Source organism: Trachinotus anak, unplaced genomic scaffold, assembly GCF_046630095.1.
Source record: "Trachinotus anak isolate AG129_WGS33_773 ecotype Australia unplaced genomic scaffold, CSIRO_AGI_Tana_v1 ptg000031l, whole genome shotgun sequence".
NCBI classification, from domain to species: Eukaryota; Metazoa; Chordata; class Actinopteri; order Carangiformes; family Carangidae; genus Trachinotus; species Trachinotus anak.
The window spans coordinates 1,540,460-1,564,467 of record NW_027273882.1 but is presented as its reverse complement, the minus strand read 5'-3'; the positions used below and the strand labels follow the sequence as shown (position 1 = coordinate 1,564,467).

The following is a 24,008-nucleotide window of genomic DNA, read 5'->3' as shown; positions in this document are numbered from 1 at the left end:
GTCGCTGGTGGTTTTGGTTCTTTTTTAGCAACCCAGATGGTAATGAAGACACTTTAAAGATGGCATAGAAATGAAGTCATAAACTCAAAGGACAGTCAGCTGTTTTTATAACTAATAGCAGGAATTTCTGCCACGCTGCACGCTCAGCTTTCATTTATGCTTATCTGTTTATGACAGCCTCCACAGTCTGCTCCCCAGTGCATTGTGGCTCAGTGATTAATCCATTCTGCACATGCAGTACAGTTCATGAAGGTAACACAATACCTTCTTATCTATGTATGCATGAATATTAAGTAGTCGGCCCAGGTGAAACTAGAAGTGTGCAGTGGAGACTGATAGTCCTGATAAGTAAATCTGAAAAAAAAATCAACTAATGGTGAGTCATGCACTGAGCCCTTTAATCAAGGTTAGAGTTAAGATGTGAAGTGCATCATAGATCAGATCACTGAGTGCTGCTGTGGACTTTAGTTAGGCTATTCCACAGACATCCATCATTACAAGAACACATTAGTGCTGGAGAGAGTCCAAGGTTTGCATTTGTTGTAGCCTGAAATATAGATTCACACTCAGAATCAAATTTAATTTTAAATTAAAACAGTAAGGCCAACTCAGATGCTTTGCTTGGTTTTCAGCGGAAACCACAGTCATAACTCAGTGTATAACTCATAATTAAAATGGGGTTTTTCCTTCGTTATTAGTGAATTATAGTTTGTTAACACTTGGGAAATGCTTAAAACATTAAATCTTTGCTATTTCCAGTTTTTGTGCGTGTAATTAATCTATTTCAGCACCAAGAGGGAGCTATACAGAACTGTGCAAAAAAGCATTCGGCACTTTAGATGTTTAGATTCCCTCCTGCAGTACCTTCTGGGAGGCGTCTGATCCAAATTCATTCTGCAGCATGACAGACGACCCTGAAAAACCCAGCCAGGGTCATAAAGAACTTTTTTAACATCAAGAAGACACTGAGACAAACTAAATCCACAGAAGAACAAGTGGCAAGTGGTGGCAAATGTACCAAGGAAAAGTGGTGCTGTTTTAAAGACAAAGGGTGGCCACGCCAAATATTGATTTGATTTAGATTATTTCTGTTTACTGCACTTTCTATGGGGTTAACTGATAAATAAGAACTATTCATGGCATTATATTTGAAAGCGTCCTCATTTTACTTTTAGTGTCTACATTTTTGCACAGTAGCCCACTTTATGTCAAAGTTATTGAATGTTTCTGTGTTAGCTGTTGGAGTATTTTCTGTGTGGCAAACATTTCTATTTTCTATTATTTTTCATGATTTTCCTTTTCTTCTTTTTGCCAAGTTTTTCTCTTCTCTTTTACATACCTTTCTGCATGATTGTTTTTATTGTTTTTTCTTTTCACATTAGATGCATCGTCTATATTTCCATGTGCTCTGTTTCTCTGGCAGTGGTTTGATTTGCTCTAACCGAGTCTACCTACTATGGGAGTGCGATGCATTCACAAAGGGAAAAAAAAGGCTAACCTTATAATTAAGAGAAAAGAATTCAAAATCATGAGATGAGAAGGCTGAGATTGTTATCTGGCACCGATAAGAGGGAAGCATTATTGTGTTACCTGATTTCATCTGCTTTCATTTCCCCCTTGTCTTGAGACTGTGGGAGATCTTCACTGAGTAATGTATTATTCTTATAGAGGTTTTCTTTTTTTTTTGCCTATTTTGTCTCTCCTATATATTTGAACATGAGCATAAACATCAGTATAAAACAGGGTACTTTGGAAAATTATACATTAAAAGTCTGAAGGCTTGTATGAAAAGATTGTAAGAACTGACTGTTCAAGCTACTTGTAGTTATTATTTCGGATTTTTTTTTTTTTTTCTTTGCGCTTCTGTAACGTTTTAAAATGCATTTATAACTTTTTTTTGGCCACAAGGGGCCACCGTAACAAGCAATTCGCGTTCAAATAGTTATGAATGTACACATAAAATAACACTGGAGCAACATTAGCATTCTTTTGGAGTAGCGTGTCTGGCCACCTGTCAAATGTAAGTCCAAGATTCACTCCTCTTTCGCTAACCCTGAGGGAAATATCTGGCTCTTAAGCTGAGAAATGCTCCACTATGTTCACCAGCCAAGGAGCTCTGCTGTTTGCACCTGAGAAGGTGCTGTACAGGGTTTTCTGAAGCTTAGCACTTAGCACCTCGTTTGTTCAGTCTATACAGAAACTGAAACCGGCACTGGTGGGTTTTATGGGAAGTTATCGGCTTTCAAAGGCACACAGTTCTGATTGAATGATTAGCATCACATCACCAGACTTATTGTACTTAACACTGGGGGACCCATTATCCGCTTTGTTGTGTTTTTTTTCTTCTGCAGTGTAGTCCAGTTACAAGAATTACCACACAAGAATAGGTAATTCTGTGAGGTTTGAAAGCTCTTAATTTTGTTTGCCTCTACCTTAGCTTTAGAGTAAGAGGGATGCGTAAATAATGTGCGACTAATGCTGTTGCACGCAGAAAACGCTCCTTGTGACTCCAGAACTTGCTTGAGAATCATCAGGTTTTTAGGTTCTCTTCAGTTTTAAGGTAAACTAGTGACAGTTATATGCCCACCCGTGGCAACATTGCAAACAGGAATCGCTAATAGCTAATTCGGCTTACTTTTAATGTCAATAATAGAAATATAGGCTAGCATGAACAGGTCTCACTCCATGGCAACATTATACTTTGTACTTCCTGTTTAATGGGGATATCTTCTCGATCCGCAGTAAAACTCCACTAATTGTCTCACTAACTTTTAGCATCATTGGGTGATTGACCAAGCCTCCATATCCGGTGGACAATAAATATACTTCTATTCTATTATAATAGAAGCACAGCCAGAAAGCGATTTCCATATAGATTACTGTGTGCAGTGGCTAGTGTAGTTGAAGGGTTATGTAGTCAGCAAAGTGATTACTGCGTGAGAACGAAGACATTTATTAACAAGTAGGAAGCAACTACTGAAGCATCTGAGAGGACAAACTCCTACAAGTCAGCAAATGCAAAGGTGGTCAAGAAAGAGACTGTAATAATGGAAAACACCACCTTCATCCAGCTGGTTCTGATTTAATTTTGCTGAGACTAAGTGCCTCAGGAAGTCATGGATACCCAGTAAATCACAGGCAGAGAAAGAAAAAGTGCTTTTACTGACTTATTATAAATGAAGAGAGCACAATTACATTCCTGATGCGCAGGCTTGGTGATTTATGGATGAATCCCTTGCTCAGTGGGTCTCGAAAAGGTGATCTGGTTCAGAGACAGCTGCAGGTAATTTATTCTATTCCCAAGTTTGCCATTTACTTTTTCCCCTTCAACCACTTGCGCTGACAAGATTTATTCAAACAATAGTGACATTATGCTGCTGTAAGCCTAACAATGAGCTGTGATCCAGACCACAGCAAAGATTTGGTCAGTCACAGACATAAAAAGTTTCTCAGTGGCACCAATGACTTATACATGAGGATATTTTTAATTAAATGTTGAACCTGGTTCTCAATTCCCATGCTTTGAAAAAAACATTTTGCTGAGCTTAGAGTCCAGTTTAGACAGCATAAGAGATTTAATATAAAGTGAGTTGCAGCAGAAAGCCAACCAGGGCTTCATCTCAGACAGATTGTCACTTCACATTGCAGCATCGTTGGGCCTGTTAGTGTTAAAAGATAAAAACATTGTCATTTCAACATTTAGAGTTATTGCCTATTTATATTCAACAAATCATATTGCAGTGCATGAAGTGTGTAATTAGATATTTTTTTAATCTACTTGTTTATGTTGCGCGGAGTCAAACCTAGATTAACTGCTGTCCCCGCTAACAAGGGTACTCTAAATATAGAGACCTGCGTGTGACAACAAAAAATGTGAGGTACAAGGGTTTGAGGGATTATTTATTGCGGGAGAGTTATGTCTTCTTGTGGATGGATGGATGGATGGATGATTGACAGTAAACTGTGTCATGCAATTTTTACATTAATCTAAAAACTGTGAGCTCAGGCACAGTGAAAAAACAGATTCACAGAAACTGATTACACACTGGTGCCCAACAGCATGTTATGTAATGATGCAGCAGTGATGTCCTGGGTTTGAGTCTTACCAAGATTGTTTGTCACATTTAAAGGATAACTCAGGTTGATTACAGTTTGGGTCTTTACTCTTAACCAAAGTGCTAAAATCTGGAAAATACAGCAAAATTGCTTCTCCAAATGTTCATTGTAACAAGGCAGCAGTCAAGCCAAATGATCGAAACCATCTGGAAGTAAAGCCAAAAGTGAGTGTAATCACAATGTTGGTAATGACCTAATTCCTCACAGCACAGGAAAACTGTGTGAGTGCACTCTGGTTAGTGTAGTATGTCAAAGTTGAACCAGTGAAATCCACTATGATGGATGTTTACTACAATGGACAGTTAGGATCACACTGGTTCAGCACCGAATGTGTAACAGGGCATAATTTGCATGAGGCAGTGCATAGCATGAAGTGCAGCTCACAACCCTACAAAGCAGCTAGAGTGGAGGCCGTAACTACAACACAATGTAAACAATCACAGCGACAGCTTTCTAATGTGGGTGTCCCATCCTCTTTGATAATATTTGCCAGCTTGAGAATTTTCTCAGTGCAGATGCACAACATTAACTTTAACCATTCTACTTTACAGTGGAGTTGGCGCTGTCATATCCTCAGCCTCCTGTCAGTTCCAGCATCCCACTGGACGTGTTGTGGAGGTGAGCATATGTGTGATTCAAATTCAGTTAAGTTAAACTGTTGTTGCAAAGCTCGGCAGGAAATCTGGGCAGAGTGTGCCACTGTGGGCCATACCTCTTCCTCTTCCAAACAAGTCTGACTATCTTGGCAGCAGGGGTGGGTAATAAAATGATCTTGATGACTATCACGGAAAAAAATTCCACAATAATGATGACAAACTGATGAGTAATTTACGATAAATGTATCAGTACTGCATTTATGTCAGACCTCATCTGCGCAATCACTCTATTATGCTACAGCAATAAACCTACACAGCTGACACATGTAAGTGCAAAAACACATTTGTATCACATTTTCCGTCTTTGAAAGGAACCAGACCAGTAGCTGTTTGTCACTTTTTATAAGTGACATTCATCTAATGTAATATATAACGTATATTTTTATTTTTTATCGTTATGTGACACATAACACTGAACACTGCTGCCAGTATCAGTGTTTAATAGCTGATATGTGTTGCATAACATGTTGATATTTAGTGTGATTCTTACCTAAAAGCATTGCTGCTGTTGCCATGTTGGTTGCAAAGAGTATGAATTTATTGATTGGAATTTTAGAATTTGCTTTCTTTCTTTCTTTCTTTCTTTCTTTCTTTCTTTCTTTCTTTATTCTTGAATTACTGGAATCCAGGAATATCTGGGGTTAGTGCTCTCTCTCTCTCTTCTGTCAGTCTTAGCTGTTGAGCGTTTAATAATGACAATGTATAAATAAAGATGGGGAAGTAAAACAAAATATGTACAACACACCATATAAACCACTGCGGGACGCTTTAGTCATGAAGCTGTTTATAATTATGAGCAGGGTGAAGAATTCAATTGTGGGAAATCCCCGCAAAAATTAGGAAAACTGCTCTAGGTCACAGTTACTCAATTTCTTTTTTATTGCTTGTCAGTTATTAGGCCCTACACTGGAGAGTTACTGTAAGACAGGAGCTGAACTGAAAACAGACAACCAGAATGAACTGGATGTGCCCGTAGAGCTACGCCTCAGAAATATTTAATACTCCACCAGCAAGAACAATCAATATGTTTCTACAGAGGAGATTCCAAGAGAAGAGACTGGCAGTTTGTACAGATACTGTAAGCCCCAAACTGATCCTGCTCACTCAGTTAAACCGTTGGCTGTTTGATGAGCTTGAAGCAACAATGTCATGGGCATGGAGAAGGAAATTAGCACCTCTTTGTGTATATTTACTTTCTTGCTGTTGTGAAAATGTTGTATATATTGCAAAAAAACTCCTTAGTAAGCAAACAAATATACTGCAACTTGGATCTTGCAGCAATTTGCCAAGCAAGCATAACTTTATCTGAGTATAAAATATATAAAATATGGCTGCCTTTGCTTTGCTGAGGACAGTTGGTAGTGCAGTAGGCGAACCGACTAACATCTTTCCCCTTAGTGTAATTTTACCCCTGCAACTGATGACAGCTTTAATTAATAATAGCTTAAATCCCAACGAAGACTGAATATTTGTTCTGGTCTTTGAAGGTAGGTCAGTCTGATTTAGCTCTAGTGGTTCAAATAATAACATTATTTTGAGAACCATGAATCAAATAAGTATGAAAAAAAGAAAAATGTCACCACTTTTGGTAATCATCCAGTCTCTTTGTCACTCTGCCGCTGACAGCTATTGTTAATGGAGTGGGGCCATTCAGGGTCTGAGAGTGTGTCTTTGTGAGCTGAGATCAGGAGTTAACCTTAGTTAACCTCACGACAGTGAAGTGACTTTCCTCCTGTGGCTGACCTCTCCACTCGGGTCAGTTAATCATTTTCTCTGTGGAAACATGAAGGCGATTCATCAGCTGTAAAAGTTGTATTTAATAACTGATACTGGGCCGGTGCAGAGAAGATTAGTGTTAACAGAACAAAAAAGCAAGTGGGGAGCTGATAATGAGAACTGGGAGGAAAAGAGACACAATTTGAGAAAAGGTTCATACATTTTTATCGCATTTTAAAGATAAATCCATTGCTTGCTTTCCCCAAATGTGGTAGCCTGAGGGGTAGAAAATTAATGCTGGAGTCCAGGAGGCGACTCAGCCTTACGTGCTGTGTGGATTCTTCCATGCAAAACATAACAGAAATGACTTTGCTGTTATGTTCCTGTCATTTAGTTGTTGCTGTCTAGCGTAACTGGAGCACTAAATACTTCTGAATTTAGCTAGAAAAAATATTTTGATCAATCATAATCAACAATATGGAAAGAAGAAACCATGCTGTCATCATTATTCTTTTATTTATACTTTTATTAAAACATCATTGGCCTCCAACAAGTAAAGAATGTACATAATAATAGTATTAATAATAACGATAATAATAATGATGATGATAATAATAATAATAATTAACTGAATAACATCAGAAAAAGTATTTTCTGTTTGTATGTTATTGTATTTATCTTTTTTTGTCAATTCTTCAGTGAGGCGTTTGCTGGATCTCTGCATTCTTTGACTTCAAGGCTTGAGCTAGTTTCAGAGGAATGTACAGTACAGGAAACAAAAAGTATCTTTCCCCCATCATCTTGTTTTTGTTTTTTTTTTTCTTCTGACATCACTACATATTTTGTCTCATCTGCAATTCATCACACACATCGACCACACACATTTCTTCCAAATCAGTTTGAAATAACCTAAACCTCCTGTGCCGAACACACACACACACACACACACACACACACACACACACACACGCTTTCAGGCATACGTACTCTATAGTGTGCACATAAACGCACGCACACACACACAGTAAAACACACGCTTGAATGCCTGCAGTGGATGTTATAGTGCTGAGCTCTGGTGCTTTAATCAGACCTTTGGTCGTAAAGCGTCACACTGACCAAGGCAGCAGCTTCTACCGAGCTTCTTTCTCAGCAGAACCAAACAAGGAAAAGCACTCGTCTGCCACCAGCACAGCACAGATAGCCCCTCTTGACTGACTCTTGTCACTCTCCACTCCTCCTCTCCATCAGTGCTTCACGTTGAGTGGTATGTCCTTTGGTGCTGGAATTCAAAGGAAATGCCACAGATGCACTGTTGAAAAAGTGACCTTTAAAAAAATACAAGATACTCACCAAGGGGGGGACCAACTGTCCATTTTACACAACATAATGTCACAGGGCTGCACACTGTGGAGATTGTCTCTTAATAAAGTCTGAACTTTTAAAACATTTGAAACAATTAAAAACACAATAGCACGATAAAAACGCTTGACTTCATTTGAAAGTCTGCTCGCTGCACTCAGTCAAGTGTAGGTTTACAGTATGTTCTGACAGGCAGGTGATGCTGAAAATCTCTTTTATGGTTTCACAGTTGTTCATGTGGGCTTGACAAGAGCAGAATATCATCCTGTCATGCAGCTGATTTCTCTATCTACCTTCACTCCTGGAGAATTTCATAAAAAGGGGTCCGTTTCTAATGGTGCTGAGTCCAGCGCTGGCAGTCATGTGTCGATGACGTCCTGCGCTGGCGAAGGTTCATGTGGCAAACTGGTGGCATTGGGCAGCGGCTGCGTGTGGCTGACAGAGTTCTGCTGCAGCTCTAGTGCCATGGCGTTCTGTGGGTGGGGGAACTCCTTCACCTGTCTGCGGTACTCCAGGAAGGTGGACGCCTTGGTGGCGATGGCCACCACGTTCTTGCCGACAAAGATGGTGGAAACGCGGCTGTCCTGAAACAACACCATGTTTACACCACGTATAAGAATGGTGACCACGTTGATGGTGACCAGGCTCAGGACCGGGTACAGCATCATCTTCTGGGGCGACATGTGCTCCCCCTGCATGCTGATTTCACTGAGCGACACGCAGGGCAGGATGAGCAGCAGGATGTAGCAGTAGAAGAACATCAGGCCCTCGGCCCAGATGGGCAGGCCTGTCCGCTGGGGCTCCCATAGGTTAGCTTGGATATCTAGCAGGTCCAGCAGGTCCAGAGCCACCCAGAACAGACGGCTCCTCATGTCCTCCTTCTTTCGGAAAGTTCTTACATATTCCATACTATCCAGAGCCACTAGAACCAAGTACAAACCTGGTACACACACAGATAATAATAACGTCAAAGCTTTCCGTGCCACTGTCTCCAGACTCTTCCTGTCAGCTTTGCAATTCTGGAAGACAAAATAGAGTTTGATCTCCAGGACAAAGATGTAGAGAAACCACAGGATCATGGCGTATCCTCGTCGGGCAGTGCGCACCTCTGCACCGACCCACACCGCCACATATCGCAGCACTATGAGGAAGCATACATCCCCTACCAGCACTATAATACACACACCGATCTTTCTGGGACCCTGGTTCTGCTCCACCAGGTAGGCGTCCATGAAGGCCATGCTGGTCATGATGACGATGGTGGTCAGGCACACATGGCGTTTGTCTGGGGGCGGCAACACCATGGCGAGGGCACCTGCTGGCTCTCTCTCTCTGTCCACAGCTTTTAAAATAAAAAATAGTCCAGAAGGTAAACACGGCACTGTGTCCACTCCAGACCTTTACAGTTGGAGAAAAAAGGGGTACTTAAGGTGGTCTGATAGCTCTGATGTGCACAGGAGCAAAAGTCCAGCAACAGTGTGTCTTATATTAAAATGATACTATAAGTCACTGCACTAATAGTCCATTGAGGAGGACGGTTATTGCAGCGTAGAAGCAGAGCTGTGTGTGGAGTCAGCGGAGAGATGCTGGCTGCTGATTGCTCTCAGACCATGTGAAAACAGGAACATCACCTCGTTACTCAGCGCACTTCCATTGATCCACCTCTGCCCCTGAGTAGCAGCTACACTGAGGGCTCTACAGCTGACACACCATGACTGATAGTAATCCACACACAGTCAAATGGAGGATGCTCTCAGAGTGGGCTTGGTCTAATGGACATGTGATGGGACTGCGGGACACAGTGCTGCAGTGTGGGAATGTTTATGGAGGTGTTTAGTTTTGAACGAGACAGTGTGGGAAGCAACAGTGTGGCTTGCAGATCTATCCGTGCGTATGCCTGTGCTGCTGCTCTGCATGTGCCAGGAATTCCTCTTTGGATACTCCTGTAGATGGTGGTGCAGTGTGTGTGGCTCCTTGCAATCCTGCAGTGTGTGTGAGGGGAAGCGAAGGAGAGAGAGGAGAGGAGTCTGCAGTGGCCAGAGGCCTCCAGTCGCCATAAATCACACAGACAGCAGGTCAACGGCCCATGAGGCTTTGCGTCCGACGACGGCTTCCCCGGGGGGAGGCTCTTACACAGGTCTGAAGATCCATCCTTTCTCCCTCCTTTTGCCACGTGCTGGCCTCTCCACAGCCTAGAGGAAGGAGAAATAAAGAGAAGAGGGGGAGGGCAGAGGAGAAGGAGAAAGAAACCTGTCAGCACTACTGGGCCATATAACACAGTTTTCATTGCCAACAGTCCTCCACATATGAGGAGCCAAGTAATGTGTCAGCTTGGCTCAAACATAGCCCATTTCACCAAGGATAGGACAGAACATATTGCACATGTTACAATAAAACTGCTTCAGGATGTCATTACCTCTCCATTGTATGAGAAGTGCCCCAGGACATCTGGATGCATGGCTTAATATTCTCAGATGATAATGTTCTTGTATTCGACATATTTGGGGCCATAATAACCACTAGTTTAATTTTGGGAGTTAAATTAATAAAGGCTTTATTACAGGAAATTATAGAAACCAATTTTAAAGTCTCATATAGGAACTTAGTGCTCGGCACCTCTGGCCGGGGTAAATGGGAAAAATGATGGCAATAGGTTCATTTCCTGCAGATATTTTGAGTGGGTTTGGTGTAGTTTCCAAACTGAAACAAGGAAATCATAATTGCAGTATGCACTGTATGCAATGGAAGTTTTGTTGTGGTGCATCTGTAGCACAGAAAACAAAGCTACCTTATTGTCTCATTCTTGCATGCTCAGTGCCTAAAATTTGTCGAACTGTATATTGATAATGATAAGCTTGTCCATGTTTTATTTTCCCCAGTTCTAGCTCCATTTACAGTCTGCAACTACAGTCTGTTTTCGCTGAATAATGTTTCAGTTTTGATCTCTTTCATATTCCACCTGATGTGTGCGTTGAGGCGTGTGACAGATTGGGTCAGAGAAGGGCTGTCATCAACAACATCATTTTCTTAAAGATAAAAAAAAAACACTGTACAGATGCCGACTGCTGAGACTGCTGAACTCATCAGTAGGAGCCCACCTCGTGCCCTGACCTCACCCATGAATAACACAGCATGTCTACACATTAGCATGGATAGAAAACAAATCTGGGTAAAAGAAAATGAAATGTGTTAATTGAGCAGAAACATTGCCCTCGGTTCAACTTTGGCGAGCTTCAGCACAAACTAGAATTTATCTGTCGCTCTTTTCGTTTCTGTCTGTGCTGCCTGTCACCAGATCCTTCAGGCAGAACATGAATAAATCACATTAGTGTTTCTGTCAGCTGAGGTACATTTCAAGTCAAGATATGACTGTATCATTCAGAGAGCCCTGTCAGTGCTTGTATAAATGAGGCTGTTTGGTTAAATCAAATGACCATAATACTAGTGTCAAATGTAGACATCCCAAAATAGTCCCCTAGTTCTAGACAAAGCATGTACACCAAACACCAAAGTGCCGCACAAAATTAAAGTTTTGACCTGATGATGGCGCTGAAGGAACAATGAAGATGACGTGTAAAGATATTACAGTTCATCCTGAGGGGAACATGAATGTGCCTATCACATGTTATGTAACCCATCCAATAACTGTTGAGACATTTCACTCAAAAACACAAACGTCATCTTCATCCTCCGCAGAACGTAAATCTTTGTACAAAATTTCCGGGCAATCCATCAAATATTTTTTGTGACATTATTAAGTGGTTGACTGACCAACATAACATTACTACTTTAATACATCTATCAATCTGTTAACAAAAATTAGGCTACTAATGGCTTTATCAGTGGTTAATACATGTCTTACTAATCCTTCAGATCAGTTATATGCCAGTAATAAGAACAAATTTCTGCTTGCAAGATTGAGAAAAATCCCACTACCAGGTATTTATCAGTTAATGATGCAGTTATAAATGGTGGTAATCCATTAATACATTCTCACGGCTTTGTCACTTTCTAATAACCCTGCAGCCATAAACATTAGTATGTTGATAAATGGATTTACTTTTTTTTTAGATTTTTTTTTTTGCCTTTATTGGATAGGACAGTAGGGAGTGACAGGACAGGGGCAGAGAGAGGGGGAATGACATGCAGGAAAGAGTCGGGCCAGTCGGGAGTCAAACTGGCAGCTCGTCTGCTAAGAGCACCTGCGCTCATGTGGTACGCGCCCTAACCTCTCGTCTATCAGGTCGCCCCTATAAATGAATCATTGTTCAGATTGTCTGCAGCTCTTTTCACAAGAGACAGATGTTCCGGATGTGACAGATGCTCTTCTTAATGACTTTTAACTGATTCATAAAGCATTAGCAAATGATTTACTTACCACTGATAGAGCCAAAAACTAATTTTATAACAGGTGCCTGATTAGAAAGTGGTAGAGGTCGGAAAAAACATTAACAAAACAAGGAATGTCACAACCTTAATTTGTAATCAACAGTTTTTTTAACCACAACTAAGCTTAAATGTGTGCTCTTGCCATTTACTGAACATTTTAGCAAAACAATTGCAAACCTTTTAGTGATATTGATTTGCTTAATTTCAAACCAATCCAGACATGCATTCGAAATTATTCCACCATTATGCTTACTTTTCTAAGTCCAACACTTCTTTTTCACCCCCATTTTGACTAAGTGAGCTCTTGATATGACGAATTTGAGTATGTGATAAATAAACATGAGTTTGTTTTCAGCCGCGCTGTGTGAAATCACCAAAGCAAAATGGGCTTTTGAACTTTTTCAATGAGATCCAAAGATTGTGGAGAGGTTATTTTCCATCAGAAAATACCATCCTTGAAGAACACGGACTGTATGTACACCCACAGAGCATGCGTGTTGGTCCAAATTAAAATAAAAACACCAACCAATGCATGCACAGCAGAATTAGTCTGTTACCCATTGATTATTAACATTAAAAAAACAACACTTGAATTTTGGTTTCATCTCACATTGAGCCCCCACGACACACTGAGATGTCAGGCATTGCAGACCCAAGAAGCAAAAAGTTTCCCGTCCTGAGACTTACTGATCAAACAACACCCAGTACTGTTCAACCCCAGACCAGCACGAATCATAGTAAACCAAATTATTTAATTAACTAAAGATGGCTATCCGGAACATTCAAAGAATCAAACCAAACTCCAAACAAACATGATTTGATATTTGGCTCTAAACTATGAATATAAATTGGCAAAATATCTCTTCACTGTCAGAGATACAAAGCAGAGACAGATCCTGACTAAATACACACTCAGTGACCACAGTCTGACCTTAGGGAAGTCCTGGCCACCACCAGAAGAAAGTGTCTGTGGTCACTGCATGACGGTGAGGTAGAGACGGAGATGCACTTAATCTTAATATATGACAAATATAGTAATATTGGAGTAGAATAGTTTAAGTAGTTTGATTTGTTAATCCCAAACTTTACAGAGGGAAGTGACAGTGAAAAGCAACAGACTCCATTAGCACAGGGATGTGCAGCGTACTTAGCTGCACAATATGTTACTGCATGTCACAAACTGAGGGACACATCATTAAAACTGCATCACTGGCTGTGACAAATCTTGACAGTCTATTGTAAATAGGCAACACACACACAAATGCACACAAATGTGCAGTTTTTTTGTTTTATTTGCCATTTTCTTATTCTTTCTATTTGTTTTACTTAAAGAATAGTATTTTTTCCTCATTTCATTATTATCCTAACACTTGGTGCAATATTGTGCACCTGACATTCCAGCCAATAGAGCAAACTAATTTGAAATTGCATTGCATTTATATACAGAAAAAACAGCTTTAATAGCTCAATGCAAGAATTTCAGTGGCTGCATTGTGCATTGCCTGCAACACAGACTTTAGATGAAGAAGCAAAATAAGATGTTACATTTAATAACATCTCAAATCAAAGGTTGTCAGCAGAAGCCCAGTTTAAGAGGAGCATGACACCACAATGAATCTCATTTGTAATCCAAGCATGGATTTCAATGTTTAAAACCCATTATGTAGAACAGGGCCTAAGTAAGAGATTAAATTCATAAGATGGTGATTAATTGACTGATTAGCAGAATGCTGTGGATCATTAACATGCTATAGGGAAGAGTTCTCCCACATATACAGTACATCGCATCATCATTTAAATGTCATTAATTATCAAAAAAGACTTTGAGATTGTTTCCCTAATGAACGGATTACAGCCGACGTGATTATATGAGAGCGCTAAATTGGGTGGTTTGAACCTCCCAGGAATTATGATTTCTGCAGCGAAACATGGATCCCAAGATGTCATCGTCATGATTCAATGCTACATGGGCCACTTTATGAAACAGGAAGCTGATGAAATTTGACAGTAATAGATGATTATTAATCTTTTCTGTCATATACTGTAGAAAAGAGCCTTTGTCTGTGTGAAACGATGACAGAAATGCGCTGGTCTGTTTTGCATATTCTGTTCAGCATTTATAATGCATCACTTGAGGCTGGAGATTAGCACACGATGTCACTGCAGCATTGGGAAAAAAGGCAGAAAGAAATGTCCACTGATATGTGATTTGACAGCTGTGACGAGTATCATTTCACATCTTTGCTTAACTGTTCTCCTCTAAGAACACTGGGACTCTGTACTGCACCCTGTACGTTTCAGCTCTGCTTATATGCTTCAATTACAGCGTATTAATTATGGTGTACTATAAATAGGCAACATGGAGGGCTGTGAGCTGGCAGTACAACATTTCTTCACAGAGGGAGGCTATTATTGTGTCTGTGGTCCAGGCCATTATCTCTCTAAACAGCCAGAGCTTCCTTGTCAGGCAGTTATATTAACAGTTAGCCTCCCTGACTGGCTGCAGGCCTCCACATGGATCACAGCAAGGACAGAGGAAGTGGTATCAGTGCTACTTTTTTGTTTGTTTTGCCAGTTGTTCCAAAAAAAATAAACCCCAAAAAAAACAAAACAATGGAGAAGGTCTGTTTGGGCCAAAGAACCAAACAGTCAGTACAACTAGAAGAACAGTTTGGCACAATGTCCTTCCACTCTCTGCTTTGTTGAGAAATAATCAAATCAAAAGCTTAGAGCCACTTCCAGGTGCTGCTTTTGAACATGCACAAAAATAGTTTTCTTTCAAAAACTGATTTAACTTAATCACCTGTGTTCTTAGATTGATGTTTGTCTTTTTTTAAAAACAAGCTCAGAGCTTAATGATAATGAAGCTGCAAAAATCTTTTCTTTTAACACTGAGGTGTTCTGACACATGGCACACCTTGCGAGGGATGAGAAAGCACTTGTTTACAGCAGCAGAAATCATCCTGCAACTGTGGATGGCGTGCTCTGTTACCTGTCGCCTTCAAAGAAGACTGAGATGTTTATGCTTTTGGGAAGCCAAATTATTATGCATTAAATGTATTGTATTACATCTCCAACTCTGCTTTCTCTCCACGCTTCCGCTCTCCTCTCTCCCGCCTCATCCCTCCGAGGATGATCAAATGTTTACGTCAATGTCAGGAGCACTGCGGTGGGACAGCACAGGTCTCCAGAGTGGTCCGTTTTGTCCGATATTTATGTCAGGTTGTCTTCATTAGGGCCAGAATGAGACCCATATGTCGTCTTGGCTGCCAGCCATCTCCATCATCTCAGCAGGTGTTCTGTGCCGTCCTTTGTGTTACAGTCAGCGCTTGGCTAGTTTTGGAAGAGGTGGCAGATTGCTTTGAATTTGCCCAATACACAGAGTACAGCTCAGCACAGCTCAGCTGAACAAAGGCTTGTGCGCACGCACACACACACACACACACACACACACACACACACACACACACACACACACACACACACACACACTGGTATGCACACATACACTCGTGCACTCACGTGTGCATGTATGAAAACTCTTACACTTTCCCTGCTTGAAAGGTTGCTGACAGGATTGCAATCTTCCGTCTTTCACAGCCTAACATTCTGTAACCACACACTAATCGCATGCATCCTGCAAGGTATTATACCCCCGAATCCCTGGATGCATGTTAAGATGTGTCTCGTGTTCCCTGCTGGGACCAATAACCAATCTGGTTGCAATTGAGGACGTCTGCTTGATTCCTGCGCACACACTGACGAATGTGTGTGACATCTCTTAGGCGCTCTGTACATTTCTTAACCGTAGTAAAACCGCCAGACTCAGCTGCCCTCGTTGGGCTTAGCTTTGTCTGTGATGCATTATTCGCAGTGTATATCCACTGTATCTAATGGATCACTGTGGTTGTGTATTGAAATTCTAAACACGTCTGTTTTACATTTTAGTGTCATTATTTTTGGCAGGTTTAGTCCTTTCCACCTATATTGTGCCATTCAAAGGCACCCACTACAATTAGTCAAAACACAATACACAGGGTTTGTATGTTACTTGCTGCTCTTAGATTCCCATTCTCTTGTTTTCTTGTTATCCCTGTATAATATGCCTGTAATTGCTTATGAGGGGGCTGTGGGTTAGAATACAGGGGAGGATTGGAAACTAAGAAGGGGGTCGTGTTTTTTTTTTTTTGTTGTTGTTGTTTTTTTTTTACTGTGGCTAAGCTCATTTTATCACCCATTATGGTTGATTAAGGCTGATCCTCACTCTACTTTGCCAGGTCACATTGTGTATGTGATAAGCACTGGAGGTTCATTTTAGCACATAACTGTAACTAACCCACTGTGAATTCGGGCTGTCTGTGCTTTTAAATAGCCGTGGGTGTTGATCAAATGCAGCTGAAATCAAACATGCTGCACGTGACAAAGGATGGATAGCTGCTGTGCAGGGTAGGCTCCCATAATAAGCATTGTATAGGGTTAGATGTTGAAAGCAGCTCAAAAGTGCTTTCCTCCAACTTGGCCGTCAGTAGCAGAGATAGGGAGGGGAGGGGGGGCGAGGGGGGCTTTTCAACATGACAGACGTGTCTTTTTCTCCCTGCCAACTCTCAAACGGCCATAATGTGCGCAGCGTCAATCAAAGTGTATTCTTTATTCACAAAGCTGGGGAAAGGATCAAAGGCACCATGCCACAGTGAGTCATCATCAAAGTGAAGAGCAGCCCTGTGACATCCCACCCGGCAGTTAGTCACTGACTCAGGGGGCGAAGATGACTAGTTGCCCACCGTGTACGTGAGACAAGACATTCTTGAACTGCTCTCCAGAAATGATGCTGTTAATAACATGTTAGCCACTTAACTTTAAGTGACCGAAGTGACCTTTTGTTTAAGTGCCTCGTAATTTGTCTTTCCATGTAACATGCAGTCTGGACAAGGCTGATATCAAAGATATGGAGTCAATACAGTGAGTTATGCCGCTGCACAGACAGTCCTGTCCTGAGAGCCCCTGCTACTGTTCCATTATCTCCTACTGAGAGTTTCTTTCATCTGCCTGACTGGAAACGTGAATCCTGGGGTTTAACATTCATATTCTTCCATCAGTGAGCAGCTGCTACAGCATTTGCTATTAGATTTTGAACTTTTTATATTTTCATCAACCTGAACAATGATTAATTTTTGTAGCATTCACACTATATTCCCCATTATGTTTTGAGTGAGGTCATTCCACATTCTCTTTTCTCTTCTTTCTAACTTTTTAGCTGTAACCTCACCTGCTTACAAAACTGTTCAGCCCTGCCTGTCTGTGCCCCATTTGTCTGCATCATATCCTTATAACCTGCCACTTAACCGGCCTCAGTCTGTCAAACTGGTGACATTTAACCCGTGAAGGTCTATGGCTTTTGGGAAATGGGGGGGGGGGGGATGCAAAAGACATAGCTGGATAGTTTCTTCAAGATCTATCTCTTTCTAGATGATTGGAAAGCACTGCATGGCAGACTGTTGAGCAAGGCTATGCAGAGTTGGGTTTTTAGTAATTTGCATTCAGTATCAATGTGATATTGAACCAAGTTTTCATACTTCTGGAACAAAATTTGAAGGATTTGGTTTCATTTTTATCTTTCTATACTGCACACTAAACACTTCCCTGTCCTTCGTCTGTAAATGTGAATAATCAAAATTGTTTAAATCAAACATAATTTTTATGACAAATTTAGACAGATGCCAAAAAATAAGGGATGAAGTTAAAAAAGAACAAAATCTCATTTTTTAATATTTTTACCCACTTGGGGGCAGTGGAAGAAGATGTAAGTACGACACAGATGCATCATCTTATAAAGTTTTTATGGTGAACATGTTAACAATCAGTTTTGTATATCAACAAGCCACAGAGCAACATTAACTTTCATTTGTAGTTGTGTTGTGTGTGAATGTAAGTCCAATATTCACTCATTTAGCTCTGTTTTGGTTGCCACTGAGTCTTAAGAGAAATATTTGGCTCTTTAAATTGCTAAATGCTCCACAATATTCATCAGCTAGTCACCATCTTTGTCTGTCTGCTTTTTTCAGAGGGCTTTTTTTTGCTACAGACAGCTGCATGGAAATGGTGTTGAGGTGAGTGATGAGAGTAAATAAAATAAAGTTGCAGGCTGTGAAACCAAAATGAGTTAGAAGACGCTAAAACACTTGAGGCGAGGGGAACTCAGAGTTACTCATCGTGCTATGTGAATTCATAAGAGTGACTCTTTTCACATTACACATAGTCATTTGATCCTTTATTCACAAACAGTATTGATTTGTGCAGCCTTAAAGATAAAAAAACATGATGTTCTGCCAATATCTTATGACATCTTTGAGCTGACTGAGGTTTTTGCCATGGCAATGAAGACTGCTTTTGCGTTTTTAAGAAAAACAAAATGTAATGCTTCTGCCATTGTGCAAACTGGATCCCTTAAAGGAAAACACCACTCAATTTAAGAATTATTGCAGGTCACACTTGCAACTTCAGACATTTCAGATGACCTGCAAGATACACTTAATACCCAAATGTGCTTTAATCTTCAATTATGCTGTCAGCTCTTATCAAGGAAACATAACCTCATCCCCAAGAAATAACCCCTCATTTTCTCTCACGTTTACCAAAATTTGCAGTCAGTGAAGCGGGACCCCGTGTAAATCCCAGCTGCTTTGTCCCTGGCTTTCAGTCCTGCGACTTCAACCGAGTAATAACAATGAGGAATTCCTGAATAATTAAGTTTTGCTTCCTTTTAATCTCTTATGTTGAGAAAACACACCTTCAAGCACATATTGTAACTATCCCTCACTCTGATAATTGGATTGTCCCTTCAGGTGATTGCTGGACGCCCCTTTAATGTTTTAAATTGAGGGCCACAAAAGAGCCTAAAGTGCTGCAGTGATTACCATTACCCCTCATCTTAATACACACACACACACTCACTCACACAGGCAAACACATACTCAGACAAACATCTCTGGCATGGCATTGAAGCCGTACCATAGTAACACGCTATTACACACTCCTCCGGCTTTTAATTCTCCCATGCAACGATGCAAGGGTTTAACAAGCATATTGATTTGCCCGTGTGATACCAGCTCTCATATTCATTCTCTAATGGTAGTTTGGGTGTGTGATCACCCAGTGACAGAAGTGATTTTTATCCAGTGGTTTTACAGGGAGATCCATTTAATCTTTGTGTCAATAACCCACCCTCCCCCAGCCCCTCTCCTTCCCTTTTAAGCTTGCTCTTTTGCCACGCTTTGCAATTCTTCCTCCTGTGTTCACTGTCGCCATTTCTAATCTGGCCACCCTAAGGGAGCTGGCATCCATACCTCATTCCAGTCACGCTGCCTTTCTGTTTGCTTTCCATCCCACTTGAGGGTAAAATGACTTCCCAAAGACATCAAAACCTCACAGGTCCTATTCAGTATTTATCATTTCTGTGTTGTGGTAATGCAGCAAATAGTGGCTGAAAATGTCAGAAAGTAGAATCCTTCTTCCAGGTAGTGTTTAATCACTAGAACTCAACTTTGTTTCCTATCTCAATTTAACACCCTCTCACCCTGGTGTTCCCACTAGTTTGCATGAAACAGATGTGCACTGGCAGGTAAAAGGGCAAGACCAGTCACCTTCATGCAGCGTCCTCAAGAGGAAAAAGTAACAGGAGAGGGAGAAATGAGATGGAGATGAGGGAGAGGGTGAGAGGGATTGACGCCAAAGAGCAAAGGTTTCTGTTCCACGTGATTGAATAAAAGGCAAAAGAGATGCGATACAGGGAGGATTTGAAGTGCTGCTAATGAGCCGGGAGTTAAAATGGATAGCTTTGCAGAGGAAACAGATTAAATATTACGAGCCAGGGATTTATGATGAGGGTGTGAAAAACAGGCAGAAAGAAGCAAAAAAGCTCCCCTTTTCAACAAGTCATTTCTTCTTATGTTCAGCCTTTAAAACCTCATTTTCCATAAAGCAAGAGAAGAAAATCTATTGATGGTGTTTCGAAATGTTCCCTATTTTAAGGATGATGGCTTTTTAAAACAGAATGCAAGGTCATTTAATTTAAGTGGGGATGTTTGGCAGCGAACAAGAATCTTTGTCAGATTTTGTTCATGTGCCTTCTATTACATCTGTGAAACCGGGTATTTGACAAAACATTGCAAAACTTTGAATGTGTCTCATGGGCACAGTGTTTGCTGAAGGCGACACCTGCTCTGTATGATAATGAAATGGAAAACAATATTTCACTCAGGATTAGACAGTTGTTTGCTGTGCAGAGGAGTGTCGAATTTCTTGGCAATTGCTTTTGCTGAGGTGTGGTTGGGTCCAAAGTTGAGAGGTGCTGTGCGTGTCTGAATGGAGGATTCACGCAACGTATACTTACTCACTGGAACTTTATCAAAACAGTTGTACAACTGTGATAATTTTCACTGCTGGTTATTGTTGTTACCTGGATGTGGCTCATAGTATACTATCATAGTATTTCCTTCAGGCCTGATTATGAGTGTTGACTATGAAGGTTTTACAAGCAATTATTGGCTGTTTCATTGTGAGCAGACTGTTGTAGCTTTTGGCATGATGTTGTGGATCTGCTCAGCAGTGTGCAGAGCATGGTTAATAGATGCTGATGGAATGATTTGGCTGCGTGTTGCAATTGTGAGTCAGTAGCTGTTCAGCTCTCACATGTTTATACAGTATCCAATTACAGCAGTTTGTTCTCAACAAATGTTATCAAATACTGATTACTCATTACTCTCTAGTGAGACCAAAGAGAACCCCAAAAGTCCTGTCCCCACAGTGAGTCAGTCAGCTCACGGTGGCCAGTGAGCCAGCTATGAGGACACAGCATGTAAATAAGACGAAGTTACTTTAGAGTCTGACTATTTTAATTACACTGTACATGTGAAGCCCAACTAGAGACATGAAAGCTATAAACTCTGTGCAACACATCAGTTTCATGCACTGGAACTATGTTAAATTGCATCACTCGTATTAAAGAAATAAACTTAACCCCCCCCCCCCCCCCCCCCCCCCCCTCCAATAAAACCAGGAGGCATACTCGTCTTCTTTTTGAGGAGACTAGCACCCTTCCTGTCTCTCCACCACTTTAAGAAATTATTAGTTACTTTCTATTACTCAGCCTCTAAAGAACTTCAAAGCAACCACACCCACATCTTCTTTGACACTGGCAGTACATTCTGGTTAACAAGCTGCAGGCCTGCAGTTTGAAGGTAGTTGCTGACCACCAACAGCTACTGTATGTTAGCCCCCGTGACTGTGAGCAGCATTCCTGAGGTTCATTCTTCACAGTGAAGCGATGGGTGTTTCACACACCTTCCAACTCTAACCCTAACCCTAACCCAGGTGTTTCCTGAAGCCACAACATAAAATAAATAATACAACCATGGAGTTAATGGAAGATATGTTCAGTCTGTTTTGGTGGATTAGATGCTGGCTGCCTCCCACACCAAGGTAACATGTCCCAGATCTGTGTCTCCACTGAACCCACAGAGAGGAAACTTATACTGATATGACAACATAGTGATTCAAAAGCCACAATGCAATAAAGCGACTGAAGATTTTTGGCAAACATGTAATCTGTGATACCAGGCTTCTCAGCACCGGTGCTGCAAGCTCGTGATCCACAATGTTAACTGAGGAGTCCGTGTTACAAGATAGTGATCTGTGATGGGCAGCTTCAGAGCCAGTATGTCAAGATATTCATTCATAACAGACATTCAGTAACAGTTCCCAGTATCTCATTATGTCCATTTAAAAACAATACACTGATGATAATCATGTCACATATAAAATTAATTATTGTGGTAGATGCCACTTTATGGAATCATTCAAATTGTTTACTTAATATCAATTGCACAAGTAATGAATTTAACAATTAGTTCTGTTGTGTGCGAGAACTAGTACGCCACCAAGACCTTTTTACACAATGAGCTCTGTCGAGTACATGAAGCATCTCTGACATCCACTTAAAGAAAATAGCTTGTTCTGTTCTTCTTAATGCAGCCGTCTTCTCATCAATTAGGAAGCTCTGAAGCCTTGCATCAAAGCATGACATGAACATTAGGTTGTCTGATGGTTACAGCCCTACAGGGGCCCTCAAACAGATGGGCCACACTAATAAACTTCTGTTATGTCATACTATTCAAACAATGCTACACTGTAATACAATCAACAATGCGGAAGAGCCATTAAAACAATTAAAGTCTGAGATATTAATTATGTGACTGCAGACAGTTAAACTGTGAAATACAGATGGGAAATTTTTAAAAACTATTTTCATTGAAGCCTGACTGTAAAATATATGTTGCATGTCAGTTTAGATGTAACATTTAGAGGAGTATGTAGGTGTATGGCCCACCTGGCAAAAGCTCACTCACCTTTTTGTTTTGAGATTTGAGGATGTTCATAAGTGCCAAAGGGTCTGTGGCTGTTCTCTGGCTCAAAAGTATTGATCCACCAATCTGTCACAATACACTGTGATGTGAAAATGTGATAATGTGCACCAAACACACCTCCGTGCCTAATGTGTAGCTCACTGCAGCTTAAAGTGTTTAGTGTAATAATCATAAAGAACCTGTGGATTAGCTCTACCTCTTGTCACCTGCAGTACCATTTCTACAGCATATGGTGCAGTCACCATCATGAACTTATCCTCCTCTCTGTTAATGTTACTGTCGGACCTTTTTACCTTCAAGCTCTAGTTTCAAAGATACTACAACTATCCAGACTGTCAGCCCTCCACTTGTCTGCCAGACAGATCCTCTCTGCTGTGCCAAGATCAAAAACGGACTATTGATGTGCCGCTGAGTGAGGGTAAGGTATGCACATTTACCTCACCCTGTTGGTATGCACAGCTTGTGTGCAGCCCTTTTAGTACTCAAAACTGGTAGCACAGTAGGCAGATACTTAGCCACGAAGTTGTGCAGGCACAGAGGTCAAAGCTGATGTGGGCTAGTCATTCTGGAGGTCAGTGCATCTATCTCCTTTGCTCATTACGCACATTCTGGTGACTTAAGTACCAAAAAGCTAAGACTTGACCTTGTGTAAAAGTGGATTTATTAATATATTAAAACTGTAATATTTCTTATTTTTTCAAAATAAAACATTACGCCCGGGAACACTGACGTTTGAACTGGATTGTTACAAGGTCAGATTCTTACTTAGTAAATGCCAAATTAAAGTTCCTGAGATAGAAAGAAGGTCTGGTAAAGTTTTACTCCAGCTACTTTAAGTTTCCCATGAGAGTTTAATGAATGAGATATTTTATGTTGTTATTTTATGTGGTTTATTAAATGTGAATATATTGAATTTGGAAGCTTTAAGATAAACTGTGATGACATTTGTGTCAAATGTTTAGTCCAAATTGCATTATTGTGATTCACCAGGTTTCTTGAGCCAGCGATATAAAGAACATGTTTTTTCTTTTTTCCTGTTCAAGACAGAAAACTAATTTTACATAACATACCCTTCAGGATAAATTTGTTTGTTACAAACTTTGTAAAAAGACCAACATAGACAACGTCTAGGCCTGCTCATTCCTTTAAAAACAAACGCTGAGATTCAGGTAAAGTTATGTTGCACAATTATTCTTTGTTGTCAAAGTTTTTTTTCTTTAAAATATATCTAATGGTGCTTAAGTTGTACTGCGAACGCTGCATTGTGACAAAAAAAAATATTGTCCCATCTTTTAGTCAAGGTCTCAGATGAAGTGCGGGGGGGTTGTTTGAGCTAAAAAAAAAAAAAAAA

The 24,008-nt window shown here is 40.6% G+C and overlaps 1 protein-coding gene and 1 long non-coding RNA gene across 3 annotated transcripts in view; one reads left to right on the top strand and one right to left on the bottom strand.

Moving 5' to 3' along the window:
- The first annotated feature begins 1,796 nt into the window (after positions 1-1,796).
- Positions 1,797-24,008, top strand: part of LOC139612390 (uncharacterized) — a 79,136-nt gene continuing 56,924 nt past the window's right edge. The window contains exons 1-3 of one of the 2 annotated variants that reach the window (XR_011686526.1): positions 1,797-2,020; positions 4,668-4,734; positions 18,299-18,343. This is a non-coding gene — a long non-coding RNA (uncharacterized lncRNA). The remainder of the gene's footprint in view (positions 2,021-4,667; positions 4,735-18,298; positions 18,344-24,008) is intronic. The other variant, XR_011686525.1, reaches the window with a different exon arrangement.
- The window catches only part of tmem121ab (transmembrane protein 121Ab), a 37,972-nt gene continuing 21,064 nt past the window's right edge, over positions 7,101-24,008 (bottom strand). Inside the window, exon 2 of the mRNA XM_071467919.1 lies at positions 7,101-10,039. Coding sequence (XP_071324020.1) covers positions 8,207-9,151 — 945 coding nt within the window. The 5' untranslated portion in view covers positions 9,152-10,039 and the 3' untranslated portion in view covers positions 7,101-8,206. The remainder of the gene's footprint in view (positions 10,040-24,008) is intronic.